Source organism: Labrus bergylta, chromosome 2, assembly GCF_963930695.1.
Source record: "Labrus bergylta chromosome 2, fLabBer1.1, whole genome shotgun sequence".
Lineage (NCBI taxonomy): Eukaryota > Metazoa > Chordata > Actinopteri > Labriformes > Labridae > Labrus > Labrus bergylta.
Genome location: NC_089196.1, coordinates 27,226,459 through 27,243,909, shown reverse-complemented (window position 1 = coordinate 27,243,909; position 17,451 = coordinate 27,226,459). Strand labels below are relative to the sequence as shown.

The 17,451-nt window shown below is 41.2% G+C and overlaps 1 protein-coding gene across 1 annotated transcript in view; it reads left to right on the top strand.

The window, feature by feature from the left end:
- The window catches only part of frmd3 (FERM domain containing 3), a 71,421-nt gene that overhangs the window by 47,181 nt on the left and 6,789 nt on the right, over positions 1–17,451 (top strand). The window contains exons 11-14 of the mRNA XM_065950386.1: positions 2,045–2,119; positions 5,456–5,524; positions 5,691–5,815; positions 17,077–17,317. Coding sequence (XP_065806458.1) covers positions 2,045–2,119; positions 5,456–5,524; positions 5,691–5,815; positions 17,077–17,317 — 510 coding nt within the window. The remainder of the gene's footprint in view (positions 1–2,044; positions 2,120–5,455; positions 5,525–5,690; positions 5,816–17,076; positions 17,318–17,451) is intronic.

Sequence of the window (17,451 nt, the reverse complement as noted above, 5' to 3'; positions counted from 1 at the left end):
CTGATTTAGTTGTTCACAGCAGGAGGCTTTCCCTGTCAGACAGGGGTGAGGGGTCCCATGAGGCACGACAAGGTGTAAAAGGAAACGTGGTAATGACTGACAGAGCAGCAGAGTCCGACAATATTTGATACTTTATAACAATGCTACATGTTGTTCAACACATTCACAATATCAACAAAGACTGAAGAACAATATTCTTGTGAACAAAAAAACATAATGAAGGGGTTTCAAGGATCATACCGGTCGCTGCATACAAACATCACCCCCTCCTATACTCATGTGCAGAGTGTTTTTCCTGAATGTTCCATGCTGTGTTCGATAATCAGCTCACCGCGACCCCACGCGGAGCATGTAACAGCAGGCTAGCAGGGAAAGTTCTGGGTAAAGTTGGGGTGTAAATTCAGACATTTGCAATCAGACATACAGCTCACCCAACATATGTCCTGAAAGTCGTTTGTGTATGTGTGAAAGCACCACTTAATACTTAAGAGCAAATTTCAATAAACACAGATTTTAAAACCAAGCGTAAACCTCTGCTGTTCAAATATGAAGCCAAGGAAGTTCAAAAACCTGCAGTTCATCAAGTGTCCACTTGAGGCTGGCCTGCTGAAGCACAGCATGTCACATACACACCCCATTCAGAAAAAGCTGTTTTTACAGTAAGAATGAAAAGCTTTACAGCCTGGTTTAAAAAAAACAAAATAGGTATGATTAGCAAAAGTCTATATTGGCACACACTACAGATTTTTTGATAACTTTGATTTTTTATTTTAATGAAGGATATTCTTTATTCACAATCAGGCGATCAGCTGACCTGGTTGACGGAAAGGTGCAGTGTTGCTGTTTTTCTGGAGGCTTAAGACCCGCCTCAGCTCTCAGCTTGTTGTTAGATCGACTAAAATTTAGGTTGAGTCAGCATTTCTAGCATGCCGACCACCATCGACAGGCTTCCAAAGCCCCCTTACAGTTACCAATGGGTGACATCGCTCAGGAATGAGTGAAGGGATGAGGTGAACAGTTGGTTGTAGCAGCTTTTTATTCATATTTAAATGTAATCCTTTCTTTTGATTCTTTTGCTGCTCAATTTTCCCTTATCAATGTTTCTGCTGCCATTCGAAAGCTTTCTCCAGAAATCCACTTCCACATGGATTTTTCACACATAATTTTCCTCCCTCTCCGGGGCTCTGCTGTATTATGCTGCCGTCTTTCACTCCGGAGCAGCTGATCGCTCCGAGGCCGTTGCTCGTCTATTGACTGACTATCGACACTGCCGGCGTGTCAGGAATGGAAACAGTGACGGAACAGAGACATCATTTCTTTTGTGGTCATGGTCGCTACAAGGTTGAGAGCAAACAGAATTGAACGAGCTTCGCCTCAGTCGAGGTCCAGTGAGGATATCACAAAAGAAATTCACTGCACTTTATAGTTGCTCGGTAACAACAGAGGAAGCTCATGATTACATTTCTCGAGTACTATGTGGCACAAAGCAGATGTTATACCGTCATGCTTTACGTGTAAGTGAAAAAGCTAACAAAAGGAAGACATAGTTATGAAAGCTCTCTGATAACAGCCCTTAATGACAGCAGCTCATGTTTCTCTGGGAGTGCATGTCAGACAGGCATCAGATCTTAATCCAATCAAAGTGAATTGAGTTTGGAAATGGCAGCCAAGCAGAGCTTTGAGAAAATACGGCCTCACTCACACACACATACAGCAGAGCAGAGGTATGTTAATGTGTGTTTGTGTGTACCTTGGCACTGTCCCTGCTGCTCTGCATGATAAATGATCCTGAACGTAACATCGAGGTTTGACCTACAGCGTAAGCTTTAAAACACACCTTGAAACATCTCCCTCTTTCTCTCACTAAGAGGCTTACGTTTGCACTGGAGACCACTCGCTGTTGGTACTTTACCTCAAAGAACATTAAAGATGTATCGTATGAAGAGTTACTGTCACAGTCACAGACATAAACTGACGAGGCCGAGCGACTCTGTCTTTGTTCTGCAGATTCTTTATAATTATGACATCTTTGTCTCCCTGACAGGTGTGCAAAGTCGAGTCAGATAAAGACAGTTTCCAGCAGCAACATCTTCTTCAAAGGCAGCAGGTTCAGATACAGGTGAGAAAGTATTATGGTTTGCTTTCTAAACAGTGAGCATGATTCATTTTCTTTTTTCTTTTTCCAGCCATATGCGGTGTGTGTTCAAGGGAAGCAGTGAAAGACGACAAAAGTTTACGCATGTGAGAGATGGAGATGCAGACAGCTGCAGGTGGAGATACAAAGATGAAGAGTGGGATTCAGTCACTTGAAAGACCTCAGTTCACCTGCAGGTCAACTTCCACTATCACTAGTCATTGCAAGCAATATCCTGCACACTGCAGAAAGTGCAAAAAGACATTTTAATAGCAATGTTTTGTTGATAAGAGCTTCATCAGTGGAACAGTTTATCAAAGAGACAGGACAGCCTGCAACCAATACACATCGTATTATCAGATCTGAATGAATAAACATATAAACACATTAACAACATCTGCTTCCTGACTGAGAGTTAACAAACCATTAAGATGCATAAATCTAAAAAAAGTAACAAATAATACATTTTGAATTCATGCATTCAAGTTAAGTGGACATTCAAAATGACATTAGCTCATGAATCAGTCATAAAAAGAGGAAACTGTTTGTCTGATTTATTAATGAAATGCTGCTTATAAATGTATTTTTGCAGGATTGCATGTGCAGGAATTTGCTTTTGACTGAAGGACTCATTCCTCTTCTCTTCTGTGTTTGAGATAGCTGCTAGAAGAATTCGGCATCAACCAGCTCCTTATTAGCATGCTAATTAGTAATATACTGGCAGCTTATTTGTCATTATTAAGCAGTTCTTTATACCTTCATTCAACATGACCATAGTCTATAGCTACTAGGCTATTGCACACTGAGTCAGTTTTTTTAGTCCAAAATTGATGCACGTTAAAAAAGGAATACGATGTCATGTTGTCATTCATGTTTGTTCATCGACTTCAAAAATAAACACAGTGGACTCAGTGTGCAAGGTGTCTGTGCGTAGCTTGTGTTTTGCGGATTATGGATCCAAAAAACACATCCAAATTTTTTGCTCATTGCAAAGGCCTTCAGAGTTTGCCCTCAATACCCTCCTAATTACTGCTTATTGAAATATTTAAAAGTGTATTATGATCTTAATATACTCTTTCTTACTTCGACCTTGTAAGGGCAATACTAAGCAAAGAATATTAAGATCATAACTCGTGTACAACAACTTCCTAACTCACTATCAATAAGCAGTAAATCTCAAGTTAATGGTCTATTAGCTGTAGACTAGTCATGTAGAGTAAGGTCCTACTAAGCCCTTAATAATGACTTATAAGCAGACAGTATGCCACTAAAGCAATAGTCAATGGTGGATATTGTGACCTTAAATTAAAGTGTGACCAATTCTTCTAAGTTCAACTTTTACATGAGATAAAGTTCTTTTATTTCAGCCATTTTCAGAGATATGTGACTTAAATCAACTTCAGCAAATCTTAAATCAAAGTGACTGTTGCTCTGAGAAACGTACACACCATCAACAGATCCCGATACTTCTTCTTTCCTTTGTGCGTCACCACCTGAGTCCAGCTCTGTATCTGTGATTTACTGATCCGGATATCAGAGGAAAGCCTCTCTGTGGGTCTGTTATTGAAGCTGTATATTGTACTCCCAGACCCTCCTCTCACACAGAGCTCTTTACTAGACTCACACTTCAGCCTGCTGCCATTTCATCTGCCCGCTAAAGCAGTCTGGCTTAAAGGCTCAGCCGTGAGTTATAGCATTCACTGGAGTTTGCTCTGAAATATGGGAATTTGACGTTTGTGCACATGCAAACAAGAAAGAGATTTGTGGTGCTCTTACGAAGAGAATTTTCCCAACACAGGGCAGATCAGATCTTTGTCAGACTTTGTGTTGGATCAGCTCTTTACTGTTCCTCATGAAGGATTTTTCTGAGTTTTTCAAAGGGCCAGCATTTGGCAGGAAGCAGTGCTTATGTGTTTGTACGATCAGGTTGAAGCCTACTCCTCCAGATGTTTCATTTCCCCCCTCTAATTTACAACCTAACCATCAATCTCAGCAACAATAGACTAATGTGTGGGCTGCTGGAGCCTGCTGGCTTTAAACTGAGCTATCAGAGTCCAGAAACTCAAACCGCCCAACAATCAGACTAATGGAGCTACACCCTGCTGGCAGGAAACAGCCTCCTCAGCTGCACAGAAACAGCTCTGATCATGAGCAACAATTGAATAAGAGGAAAAATAAAAAGGCTCTTCTAAGCTTGGCCTAAAAGTCAGACTAGCACTTGAAAGTCACAATTGATACAGAGGTTTAAATGCAAAAAACAGTCTAACAAATATTTTAACCCAATAGAAGCTTGAGGAGTCTAGATTGCAAAAATAAAGCCTGAATTTCTTCTAATGAATAAAATAAACCTGCCAATACAGCCACCGCATTTTATTTATTTTACCAAGTGTCTGGAAACGAGATGGACAAACTAATTAAAACGCTACATCTCTTTTCCAGACACTCAACTGTTAAAATGTGCTTGCTGCATTTGCAGATTTATTCGCTCATGAGAAGCAATTCAGGTTTTTTAAAATAGGACTTTTATCCGGACTTGTAGCTTATAATAAGTGTGATGAGATATCTTTGATTACACTGTGTAAGATTTCAGGTTTGGGAGTGTAGTAGCTTGAATTTCTTTTATACTTGAGTCTTTGAGAAGAAAATTAACTGTCAGTGTGGCTGGTTGATGCTTTTTTTATTTAAAGGTTTATTTTGTATTTTTTCTATGCCCTTATTGGGGAGATAGGACAGTGGATAGAGTCAGAAATCAGGGAGAGAGAGAGTGGGGAGCATCATGTAGGAAAGGAGCCGCAGGTCGAATTTGAACCCGGGTGCACGCTTAGAGGACTACAGCCTCTGTTCATGTCTCCAGCTCCCAAGACTTTACATACTGTAAAGTTAGTCTCCTAAAAAACTGATAAAAACAAACATGACTAATCTGCTGAGCTCAGTGATGATTCATGTTTGTGAAATGTTTTATTCTTAGATCATAAACATTAAAAAAAATATAATTTAACTCTTCAGGAGGGCAAGAAAATTACTCTTTTCTCATCTTTGCACAAGCTGTGTTATTGTGTTTCATCTACTTAACATTTATTTAACTTCACATCGGTTTTATGCTTATCCCTAAGAGAGGTGAATATTATCTCTTAACTACATTTAACTGTTTGTTTTTTTGAGAACTCTCCTCAGTCCATGCATTAAAATAAAGATATTGCAGCTGATATACTTTTCCCTGTGTGAGATGTGAAATTAATTTATGTGACATGAAAACTAGACATTTCACAGCATTTAAACCTCTTTGTTTTTGTGCGTTTAATGTGTGTGTCTCCATGTCAGTGGAAAAGTAGCAAAGGAGGTGATAGAAGCCAGCTCTAAGATCCAGAGAGAGCCACCAGAGGTGCGCAGGTAAGACAAATTACAAATCACCTGAACTCATATTATTCAAAATGCTGCTGCTGCTGCTGCTGCTGAGCTGTGGTAGTAAAACATTAAAGTATATAGAACTCTAAAAAATGTAAGATAAATGTATTAATGCAACAAACGGTGAGAGCAGCTGATGTTTGTGTTTCAGAGCCATGTTCGGTCAGAGTCGAAGCTTTAACTCTCTGAGCCATAAAAACCTCATCATGAACATGGAGCCGCTGGTACCTGCACTGCCCTCCACCAACGAGTACGAGGAGCCGGCCACAGACAACGGTAAGATGTTACACACACACACACACACACACACACACACACACACACACACACACACACACACACATGCCCTTCTGTCACAGACCCCTGTGAAGTCACATGGCTTCTCCCTTGTGTACCAACGAGCTCATGCACAAGTGTCAGACAGAAAGCGTTAATTGAGCAGCTGATGTTCCCATTCCTCCATCACCTCTGTCTCCCTGGAGACACCAAACGCAGCACACTAAAAATACCCTTCCCATGATCCTCCTTGAGTTTACCACCATGCCTGTGTGTGTGTGTGTGGGTGTGTGTGTCCATGAATTTGTGACATAACGGAAAAAAAAACATGTTATGTTATTGTTAAGGAGAAGTCTATTAGAAGTGTGTTCCTAAGAACACACTTATTTTTTAGCATTACTTATTTATAGCATTTATTTATATTTATTGCATCTCATTAATCCAGCCATCCAGATTTACCTAATAATTCACTTTTTTGTCTACATCTGTAAATTTTGCAATTACTGTACATAGCACAGAATTACTGTACATAGCACAGACTCTTGCACTCAATTACTGTACATAGCACAGATTCTTGCACTTTCTGCTTATTTGCACTTCTGGTGAGATGCCAAACCTCATTTCGTTACTCTATACTTGTATATGTGTAATGACAATAAAGTTGAATCTCATCTCATCTCATCTCAAGTGATTTGTTCGGTTGAATCAGTTCTGTTGAAATCTTTGTTTAATTCAGTCTGCAAACGTTGTTTTGCTTCTGTCTGTATATTCTTTGGATGCATCACAAAAGTGAAAGTAGATCACTTCCAACCTTATCTGTCTCATTTACAAGATGCAAGTGAACCATATATATATACAGTATACAGTCTGCACTTCTCCATTGTGTGTGTTTTTTTTAAGTCTTCATTATTTTACAGCTTTTTCTACAACTTGCTTTGATATTTGCCGTTAAAACCCCTGGGCATGCTTCTCAAATCTTCTATCACAAACAAACATGATGAGAGAAGTTAGTTTACTGAGAAATCTATATCAATATTACAATGATTATCGCGCGAAACAGATAAATATTGTTTCTTTTCACAAACATATTTTTCCCCAAAACTTCCCTTAAAATTGAAAATTGAAAAGTTTCCAGAAACAAAATGTTACAAATTGTACTGAATACACGATTTCTTTTATGAAATACATTTTTGAAATCATAACTTACTGAATATTATCCTCTGTTTATGTCGTATCATATGCTTGCCCGTAGAGTCATTAAAACCTGTTTTATGCATGATGTTTGGAGCGGACTCGACGACTCCTGTTAAGCTACCAACTCTTTTGATTCACTAACTGTAAATAAGAATAATCTCTTTCATGGATATCAGATATATATTGCCTTGTTTTATATAGTCGTTTTTTGCTAAATCATTCATAATTGATATTGGTGCATGTTTCTATAGTGGTGAGGTGTAAATGAGGGTTGGTGCTTATGAAGCCATCCATCAGCTGGCCTGTTGACACCTGTCTCAGAGCTCAGAGCCTCATGGGAGTGAAGAAGAGTAGTAGATAAAGTTATGTGACCAAGCAGAGCAACCCTGCCCAGGGGGAACCCAGTGAAGCCCCTCAGAGTAGTTTGTATTATAAGGTTTTCTTTGTAGATCATAACCAAAGACTGTATGAAACATGGACGTAATCTCAGTGACATCTCCCTTTGGTTTCTGAAGAGGTGTTATGAAGCCAGATGAAGGCGGTCATCGTAGTGGAAATGCTGACTCGACTCAACTATTGATGAATTAGAAACAGACGAAGAGTTGGAGCTGGTCTCAAGCCTCCTGACAAACCGCCTCCACCTGTCAGTCAAATCAGCAACACTCCTCATTATGCCTAATTATAAAAAAACTTCTAGACTTTACAAAATCAATATGGACGAGTTATTAAAAACGTCAACCCCCTGTACAGTTTATCCCAATAAAGAAATGAGCTATAAAGACTAGAACTACTTCAATCAGGAGAGACTCAAGTAAGAGTTTACAATCATATATTGAACAGTTTAGAAAAAGATGAATATTCAATGTCTTTGGCGATTAGTCTCCATCATGATGACTTCGTGTACTCAGAGGGGTAGCGAGGCCGACAGCAGGATAGGATACCCCCCTATGGAGTCTAGACCCTGGTGGTGGTGGTGATAGAAGAATGCAGGATGTGATGAGGAGCGGGTTTCTGAGGCTGGATCTGAACTCTGCTGAGCTGGAATGGAGCTGACTGGGTTGGAGGAGTGTTGCAGCGATCGCACTGAAATGACAAACTGACTGTGGAAGAGAGGAAACAGATTTTATAACTTGGACCGCTGTAGGATGATTGGTTGAGAGAGGTTGTGGCAGAGTCGGGTTGGACTATTACTTAAAGAGTAAACGCCCATTATCAGCTGATCACCAGAGCAGGGAGATGGTGGAGTGGTAGAGAATAAGTGACTAAATTGAATGAAAATAATGAAATTAATGTGTGAGCTCCATTTTTGGGGGTTTTACGCCATGAGGGTTCCCCTCCAGGGTTTTCCCATTACTTGTAAGATATTTCCATTCTCTGTTTCTCTGCGTTATTGTTCCTCATGCTCATCAAAGCAGCCTTTTATAAAATATAGGTTGCTAAATTATAAAAAGCGCTCTATATTTGGGAAATGGTGAGAGTGTCCAGCTTGAGGGTTTTTGCAGCCCGGGAGAGAAAGAGGCGTTTTTAAAATCTAAGTGAAATAAAGACTTGAGGGTCATGTTTTCACCCTTTGCCTACTGAGACTTAAGTGATAACCTCCACTGTCCATACTACTGACTTATAGCCGTGGCTATATATTTTTTTTCCACTCTTTCATCCACCTACAACTCTGCTCCACACATGACAGATTTGAAGCCCTTCCTGTCTGTATACCTGACCCCTTCCCTCCATCTTTTACTCCCCCTATCCCTCCTCACCCCCTTCAAATCCTCACACATCGACCTGGTGCAAGCGTTTAAGACCTTCACACATGTACAGTACAATCATGTTGTGGAGCCATCACTCTCCTCACACTGCTGATTTACTTTTCCCTCTAACGCCTCCTCTGACAGAATTTACGGTCATCCCCCCCCCCCCCTCGCTTTCTCCACCTCTCATCCTCCTCCCTCTGTCTTCCTCTCTGCTCCCCTCATCCCATTAAGAGCAAAATCAATTCTTCTTGGCTCAGGGTCAAAGAGCTGCAGCATTAAGCATCTCGTCTGTCTCGGTCGGTTAGTTTGGGAGGGGCAGGAGGTGCTCATCAAATCAAGGGCCTCATGCACCACTGACAGGATACAGGCTGAGTAATGACAGCCTGTTTCCTCCTGCAGCTCCGGACTCTGTGTGTGGACCGTTGACTGGATACTCAATGAAAAGAAGACATTTTATTTGGTAATTATTCTAAAAACCTTTCAATGGAATAACCCTGACATGGAAGCTAATAAGTTACCTTTTGGTCTTCTGGTCGCTTTCACACAGACACACAACTCCTGAACATTTCCAAAAATGTCCTGGATGAGCTGCATGTGTGAACACAAACCAAACAGACCGTCATCCCTAGTGAAATATGTGTGAATGCAGCAGGTAATATTCAAAAGTGGAAAAGGGAGATGATATTTACAGTATATCCTGTGTCCACTGCATGACCGGTCTGATTTTCATGCACATAATGAAGCTGCTTCAGACTCTTTTCTGATGGTCAGTTTGATACTTTGAATACGTCTAATTACACAAAGTATTGATATAAAGGCAGAGACCGTCATCCTGTCAGACTCTGTTGCTAACTCTACCGTCATAAATTCATATTTTCTGAACATTAGAGTGGGACTTCCTCAGTGTCCTTTTCACATCGTGCCCTTTCTCCAGAGCCCCCGCACCTTGCTGTGAGAGATATACGAGTGGGCAACTTTGCAATATTTTTGGGGCGGGCTATCCTGAAATTTGGGGGAAATTGTAAGATGGGCATGTGTGGAAAATCTTAAGCTATGATTTTGGAAAGTTCTAGAAATGTATCCTCTCCACTCTCTGGGAGGGATTTAAAAAAGGCCAGCTGTCTGGAGAAGGAAGTATAAGCAGTTTTTTTTCAAGTCTATTAATCATCACATTAATGCCTGTGTCATTTTATGTTTGTACAACCAAGTCCCCACGAGTGCCTCGACTGAAATCCGTCCCCATTTGAATCATTTAGTATCTAATCTGTTCGATGACAGGTCGTCCAGCTCATTTAAACAGTTGTTTGGTAACTGTTTTAAGACGGCTGCTGCGAGGACTCTGGGATAAAGTGTCCTCGAGATGCTCCAGGATCCCCCGTCTAAATTCAGAGCACTAATCTGAGCCCTAAGAGGGGAAACAGGAAGCTGACCCAAGGTCAGTGATGACCTTGTTCTGTTTGCACAGCCTGTCCCCCTCTTATCTCCCCAAATCCCCCCTAACACACACACACACACACACACACACACACACACACACACACACACACACACACACACACACACACACACACACACACACAGGGAATGCTTGGTTAAGGCTGTTGCTCATGGGTGTTTTATGGGCTTTAGACTTCATATTCGTGTATCACATTAGAGGCGTGATGCACTCTCCTGCCAAAACTCATCAAAACAAATGAGACCCTGTAACACGTCTTCTCTTTCTCCTCAAGCCAGCTGCGATTCACTTCTATTCATATTCCTGCTAGAGTTTGTCGCTTCACTGCCCACACTTCACTGAATCAAAAATATATTTCATTTCAATGTCCCTCTCAGTCAGTGTGGTAGAGAAGTAGCTCTGCTGCAGAGAGAATCAGAGATACATGTGTCTGATAAGAGGAAAAGAAAGTGATCCTCATCCCGTCCAGGGTCAGGCCTGCCCCTCTGTAATCAGAGTTAGATTAGTTGCCCCTCTGCAGCCAGGACCACCGGGTTATTTATAGAGGGTGCAGCTTTGGGCCTGATCCTCCTCTAATGCCCCCTCTACTCTTTGTTAGCATCGCTGACATTCACAGGAGCGCCCGCCATGTCTCTGCATCAGAGAGAGAGAATGTGTCTGGGGCCTGTCTCTCACCATCTCTCTCGGTGTGTATGAATAGGCCTGGTGTGTGTGTGTGTTAGTAGCCATCAGAGCCTGAGAGCTCAGCTGGCAGCCCGGTCAGTTTGCGAGTAAGGGTCTTACCACAGACAGCTGGGTCGGAGGTTTGTAACCGGGGGAAAAAAGATGGAGGTTCTTGAGCACAGGAGCAGCAATGATGTCGGAACCGGCCTCACGCAGAGCGGTTTGGAGCTGGGAGCTGGGGACCGATCCGGGTCAGGGGGACTCGGGCTGGACGTTACCCCAGAGAGGCCTGAGGGTGAGGGGATGGAGGAAGGACAGGCCGGGCCTCTGGAAGTTTTCCACCCATCGGAGACTCCGGATGACCAGATCGTGGTGGCTGAGGCCTTGAGGTGCCAGGTGAAGATTACAACACGGCGCAGCCTGCATCTACGTATAGCCAATCACACGGCACGGGATGTTTATGTGCGGCTGGTGGGACACGGGGGGCGCATCGCCGAGATCCATACTGGACTTCAGACAAAGACGCTGGAACAGAGTAAGACTGGGTGGCAAAGGCAGAGTTATGTGTCAAAGAACATGAAGAAACATGCATGTGGATTGCAGTGCAGCTTTTTGCAGTTTAGTAAATGGACTTGGAGCTTGTATACTTTAGTGGCTTTAGATTTATTCTTCAACATTTGGCACACAGAGCTTTGCATCTTTGTGGTGTGATCTTTAAATTTTTTTAAATTCAGATCAGTATTGAAGAAGAGAAAAGTGCAGTAAATGTAAGAGCTTCTCAAGCCACGTAGTTGGGTTGCCAGGTTTGTTGTGGCAACCGCGTGCCGCAAACTGTCTGTGTAATCTGTCAAACATCTGAAACTCTCAAGAGACCTCTTCAATGTGTGTTTGAGTGTTTGAGTGAGTGTGTGAGAACATGCACAGACCTAATGTGTCCTGTAATTACTCAATATAATCCTTACTATTCAATAAGAAACCTTTAAAAGTTACAGGGCAAGACAGTTTTGCAGACTATGTTTTCTGTCTAAAGTTTGAATCAGGCAGCAGCGTCCGGTGTTGAAAAATGCAGAAGTGCAAAACCTGCAGTTCCTCAAGTGTCCACTTGAGGCTGGCTCCAAAAGTCATAGAATCGTCATAGGGGCCATATTAAAAATCAAATTCTTACAGCAGAAATAAACATGTTTATAGGCTCGGTTCAGGAGCTGTTTTTATTTTTTTTGCTGCGCTCCTCGATGCTCCGACACCTTTGTATCAAAAAGGAGCAAATGTCGCATGTGCAACTTTTTAACGCAAGTCAATGGAGGCCCGGAGCGCTGGAGTCTAGCGCCTAAGACCGGAGACACGTCATCGATCAGTAACTTTAGATCAGTTCAAGTCTAAATTTTTATTGCAGATTTCCCATTTGATTAAATAACTACATAACATTTACCTTGCCCTTTTAAAACGTTACATACATGTGTAGTCTGTATTGAAAACTAATTAAAAATCGCATTCAGTGAAGGTCATTCTTGTGGGGCGCCATATTGATCAACTGTCACTGCGGCTTCACATTAGCTGAATCCTCTTTCTGACCTCAAGCTGTCAGCTTTGTTCGTGTCGTTCTCATAGTTTGGAATATGCCAATAAGATGACGAGCCACATGAGCTAGACGTGAGCGTCTCAACAACCAAGATTTCATTCAACTCCAACTCTTCACAGGCTTTTGGATTAGCTGGACGTACCCCTTTCCGATAACGGGGCCGCCATTGTTGGGCGTCATGAGTCCTCTTCAGAAACCAATGGGTGAGGGGGCTGAGACTACATCTCTATTTTAAGAAGTCAATGGTGAAAAACAGAGATACTGTCGGTAGATAGATAAGTAGGAAATGAGCATGTTGCAGGATTCAAGAGGTATTTTAATATTTGGATGTGAGATATTGAAATAGAAGTTTGACTGTACACTGAATAACGAGCTCATCATTTATAACTTCAAACATTTGAATATAACTTCTCAGGTTTAGAAATATGTAGACATTAATACAGTGTCACAGAGGGGGTCCTTCACTCACTGTACACATTTTGTTTCACTCCTGTTGTCGTAACTCATCATGTTCAAGTGTCCTTGACCTGAAACTGAATCCTCATCAGGTTACAAAGGGTGCTTTACAGATGATCCTGTTCTTTCACTTGAAATTGTTAAGGGGGGGATAAGTGTTATCCATCGCAGTAACAGGAGCTCGTTAGAGGATAACGTCTGATGCACTGTCGAAACAAAATAAAAAATAAAAATCAAGTGTTCTTTACATGCAGTCATTTGACTTCAGATCTTTCAATACATTTTCAAACAACTTATGATAACAGGTAGAAAAAAAAACATTTGTATTCCTGAAATCAACGAGGAAAAGAGCTGAGAAGAACAGAAGTTTAGTAAAACAAAACGCTCTGATTTTGCACACAAGCTCAGTTGAACACGGTGAGCGCTGAAGGTGCTCTGACAATTACGGGGTTGCATGTAGAGAAAAAGCTCTGCATAACCAACTCTGTGTGTGTATGTGTGCGTGTAGTGCTTCTGTGTTCATTAGTGTGTTTTTATGCCACTCATGAATGTTGCACCTTGCAGGGGAGTCACCTCTTCTAAGGAGAGACTAGGATCTACACTTACAGGAAGGAAAGCAGACAGTATTTTAAACCAGCAGAGTAATGTTTGGTAAAAAGAAAATGGCTCAAGATTTCTTTCTGTTGACCTGTAAAAATATTGTGAGCCCTTTTTAAGATGTCTGCGTACGGGTTGTGAGGGACGTTTTTAATTTAAAGGATCAGTTCATAAGAGTGCAGCTTATAAATAATCATCCAAACAGTCCTTTACTGCACATAAAGGTCTCTGATGAGGAGAATTAGACTTTCTATTATTTCTTTCTCTTCTTAATATTATGGATTAGAGATCTAAAGTGGTACCTTCATTACCCTCTATAACTCAGTGAGATCTCTACTTCAGGCTCCGTCTGCTCTCAGGTTGTCAGAATTAGATTTGCACATATTAAATAAAATCATGTTTAAACATTACTGGGAATTGTATAGAACGGTCTTCTGGGAAGAACACGTGTGTAGGCATATTGTGATGGTGGGGGGAGAAAGAGAAGCACTCCATGTATGGAAGCTGTAGTCCTACAAAGCGAGCGGCCTGGGTTCAAATCCAACCTGCTTCCCCTACTCTCTCTCCCCCATTTCAAACTCTATCCACTTTCCTGCATAAACTGCCCTCCACATCTGAAAAAAAAAGTTTCAGGAGCTGAGGTGTAGCAGATAATACTCAGGAAGATTCCCCTCATGTGATGGGCGGGGTGCTGACGTTTACATCATATGAGCAGGGGGAAAACCAAGACATTTCCAGGAGAACTGTGCATGTGTAAAACCGCTTTATTGATTTTAGGGTGATTTAAATGCGATGGCTTGCACCGACATCGCCCATCATCAGTGTCCTGGGTTCAAGTTTGAGTGCAAAGCCACTTTGAAACATCAGCTGTCATTTTGAGGAAGACTTCAGTGTGGTCATCATCCAGTTTTTATATTTCTCTCATAATGAATGTCTGCTCTTTATGTAGTGTAAAACTGTACTTTGGAAATAAGTTGTAATCGATTTAGACACCAAGCTTCATCTTATTAAAGCTATAACAGGTATTCTTCAAATGTTGACTTCAGGTGTCTCTCCTCTGTGCTGTTTTGTTCCTCTCGTTTTCTTCCACCTCCTTGTGTTTTTAACTTCGCTGCCCTTTCTCTCTCAGTTCATCCACTCCATGCCTCTTTGCTGACTCTGTTGCCATGGTAGCTGTCACCGCTCGCTCCACAGGTTTTTCCGCTCTCATCCTTTGTGTCCTTTAATTTCTCTCTCAAGTTGTTTTTGAATCAGTTGGCATGGTAACTGATAAGTCAGTTTGGCCCTGTGTTTTCTGTGGCAATGTCTCTTTTGATAAACGGATCGAAAAAAAACATCTCGACCTTTCTCTCGTCGCTGAACTTAGAAGATGTACGCTCTCACAGATCTTACATGTTAGATTTGTTGTTTGAGTGATTTCTAAAATCTGTGAAGTTTTATACTGTGAGAGTGTGAGTCTTAAGCGTGCTCCTCTGAAGTATTAAAAGATGTGTTAGAAGGTATTACTGTGTGTCAAGCTCGTACTGCACACTTAATATTAACAATATCTTAATCCGTGTGTGTGTGTGTGTGTGTGTGTGTGTGTGGCTGTGCGTGTGTGGCTGTGTGTGTGTGGGTGTAATGAGGAGATGGAGTCCGGATTAAAAAGGTGTCGACTGAGTCATTTGTCACTGGACATGTACCCTCCAGCTCCTTCTTAATCCACAGCAGGAAGACAGCTGGGCTTGTTTTCAACACTCAAACACATTTAAATACACACACACACACACACACACACACACACACACACACACACACACACACACACACACACACACACACACACACACACACACACACACACACAAACACACGCACACACACACACAGACACTGACGTTAGTATTCTGAATGATCGTGTGACCTTAGGCATCAGTGATGTCTGACAAATTCATCATTTTGTCAACACCTCAGAGTGACGTGCATTTTAAAACACACACACACACACACACACACACACACACACACACACACACACACACACACACACACACACACACACACACACACACACACACACACACACACACACACACGTTCTGTCATCAGGCTGCGTCACGTCAGCAGGAATCACTACTCTGTAATACTGTACAGTAACTTTACTTTAATGAAGCTCTAGTGACATTAAATTGCAATTTTTTACACAATGAATTTAAAACTGAGTCAAGATGATGATACAAGTCTTTACCTCGCCTACAGCTTTTTGTCCCTTGCCAGCATCCATAGTACAAATCTAAAAAGGCTGTGAAGCACATAAATACATACTACCACCTAAGTTAGAGTATCAGATTGTGTAGTTCATCCTTAAACATCACTTTGGATGATGTATGATGAAGCTCTATTCTAAAGTAAAATAAAATGCGCCATCGTGTGGCCGAGGTCTTTAACTGCAACTGAAAAGACACATTTTACAACTGCCCTTTTCTCCCACAGCAAACAATCTACATAAATATTGTCTTTCTGTGTATCCGTGGCTACACTGGAGCACACAGCAGATATTAAACAATGAATCACACTCAGAAAAAGTCAAGTGGTTGTGGAAAACATGGCAGCAGCTTCATTGTCAGCTCTTAAAGTGAAAATAAAACAATCACTATTTAATATAATTCAGAACAATTTGGCTTCATATCTAAAGTTTAGTCAAAGAAAATAGCAGTAACAATGAAATGTCACATTTTTCAAAAGTCTCTGTTGGAGGCATCAGACAGAAACGGGAATATTTGACGTGCAATCCGGGAGTGTAAACATGTCGTGGGAAAAAAAACATTAGAATACAAACAGTAGGGAAGTTAAACGTGTCTATATCACCAAGATGTTACCTACTCGGCGACCACACTCAATATATCAAACTTTGACCCTGCAGTGATAAAGATAGAGGTCTTTACTGCTGATTGATACTCAGATCATAGAAGAGTTTTGTCTATATTTGCAATAATCAAAAATATGTATAACAATAGAAGGAGAAAAAGGAAAACTGTCTTTCCCCAAACAGCCAAGAATATAAATATAAAGATAAACTTTATTGATCCCCCATGGAGGAGATTTTTTTTCTCACAACAGCTCAAGAAACAGGAATATAATTATCAAAAATAACAAGAAGTTAAAAATCAAACATATTTACATCCGTTAAATAAAGGGAGAAAAATACAATAATAGAATAATACAAGGTATGTACACTTAAGGGTGCATATATATAAGTTTCTACTTTGTACAGTAAAGTGTTGTGAAGATTATGGACATGTGCTCATTCTCTCATCTTTTTTCTTTTCTCAGAATATGTAACCTTTACTTACATTTACTATCTTTATATATGAACTTTATTGTTACAGTAATCTGCAGTTTGTGTGAAAAATGTTCCCACCACCCCAAAACGTATGCCTTTCTGTCCGACTCATGTGATGATGCTGCATAATCTCATTCTGTCATCTCATTTTAAGGCTGATTAATTGTATCAGGTTAAATTGCAGTCTTCTGTAAAAGCAGAGTATGATGTCGTGTAAAGCCGTCCTGATTTTTCCCTCCTCAGGTGTCGTAGCCATGAAGGACTCCGTCCCTTTGTCTCCTCTCAAACCTTCAGTTGCAACCGCTGACACACAGCAACAAAACACTGACGGAGGAGGAAACTCTGCTTCGAGCAATGACCTGCAGCCCTCCCGTGTTTCCATGGAAACCTCAAATCTCCGACCTCAGACGCCCAAAGCCAATGATGAAGCAGAGGAAGACAAGGAGGGCGGCGGCCCCCTCACCATTTCGGAGCTCGTCTACAGGTGAGTAGAGTTTCATTACATTCAAAAGCACTTCTCATTTATATTTTATGAAAAACATTTAAGCGTCTTTCAGTCTTTTGTTTTGATCTCCTCTTTTGGTGACCTCCCACCTCTCTCCTTGAAGCACTGGGTGT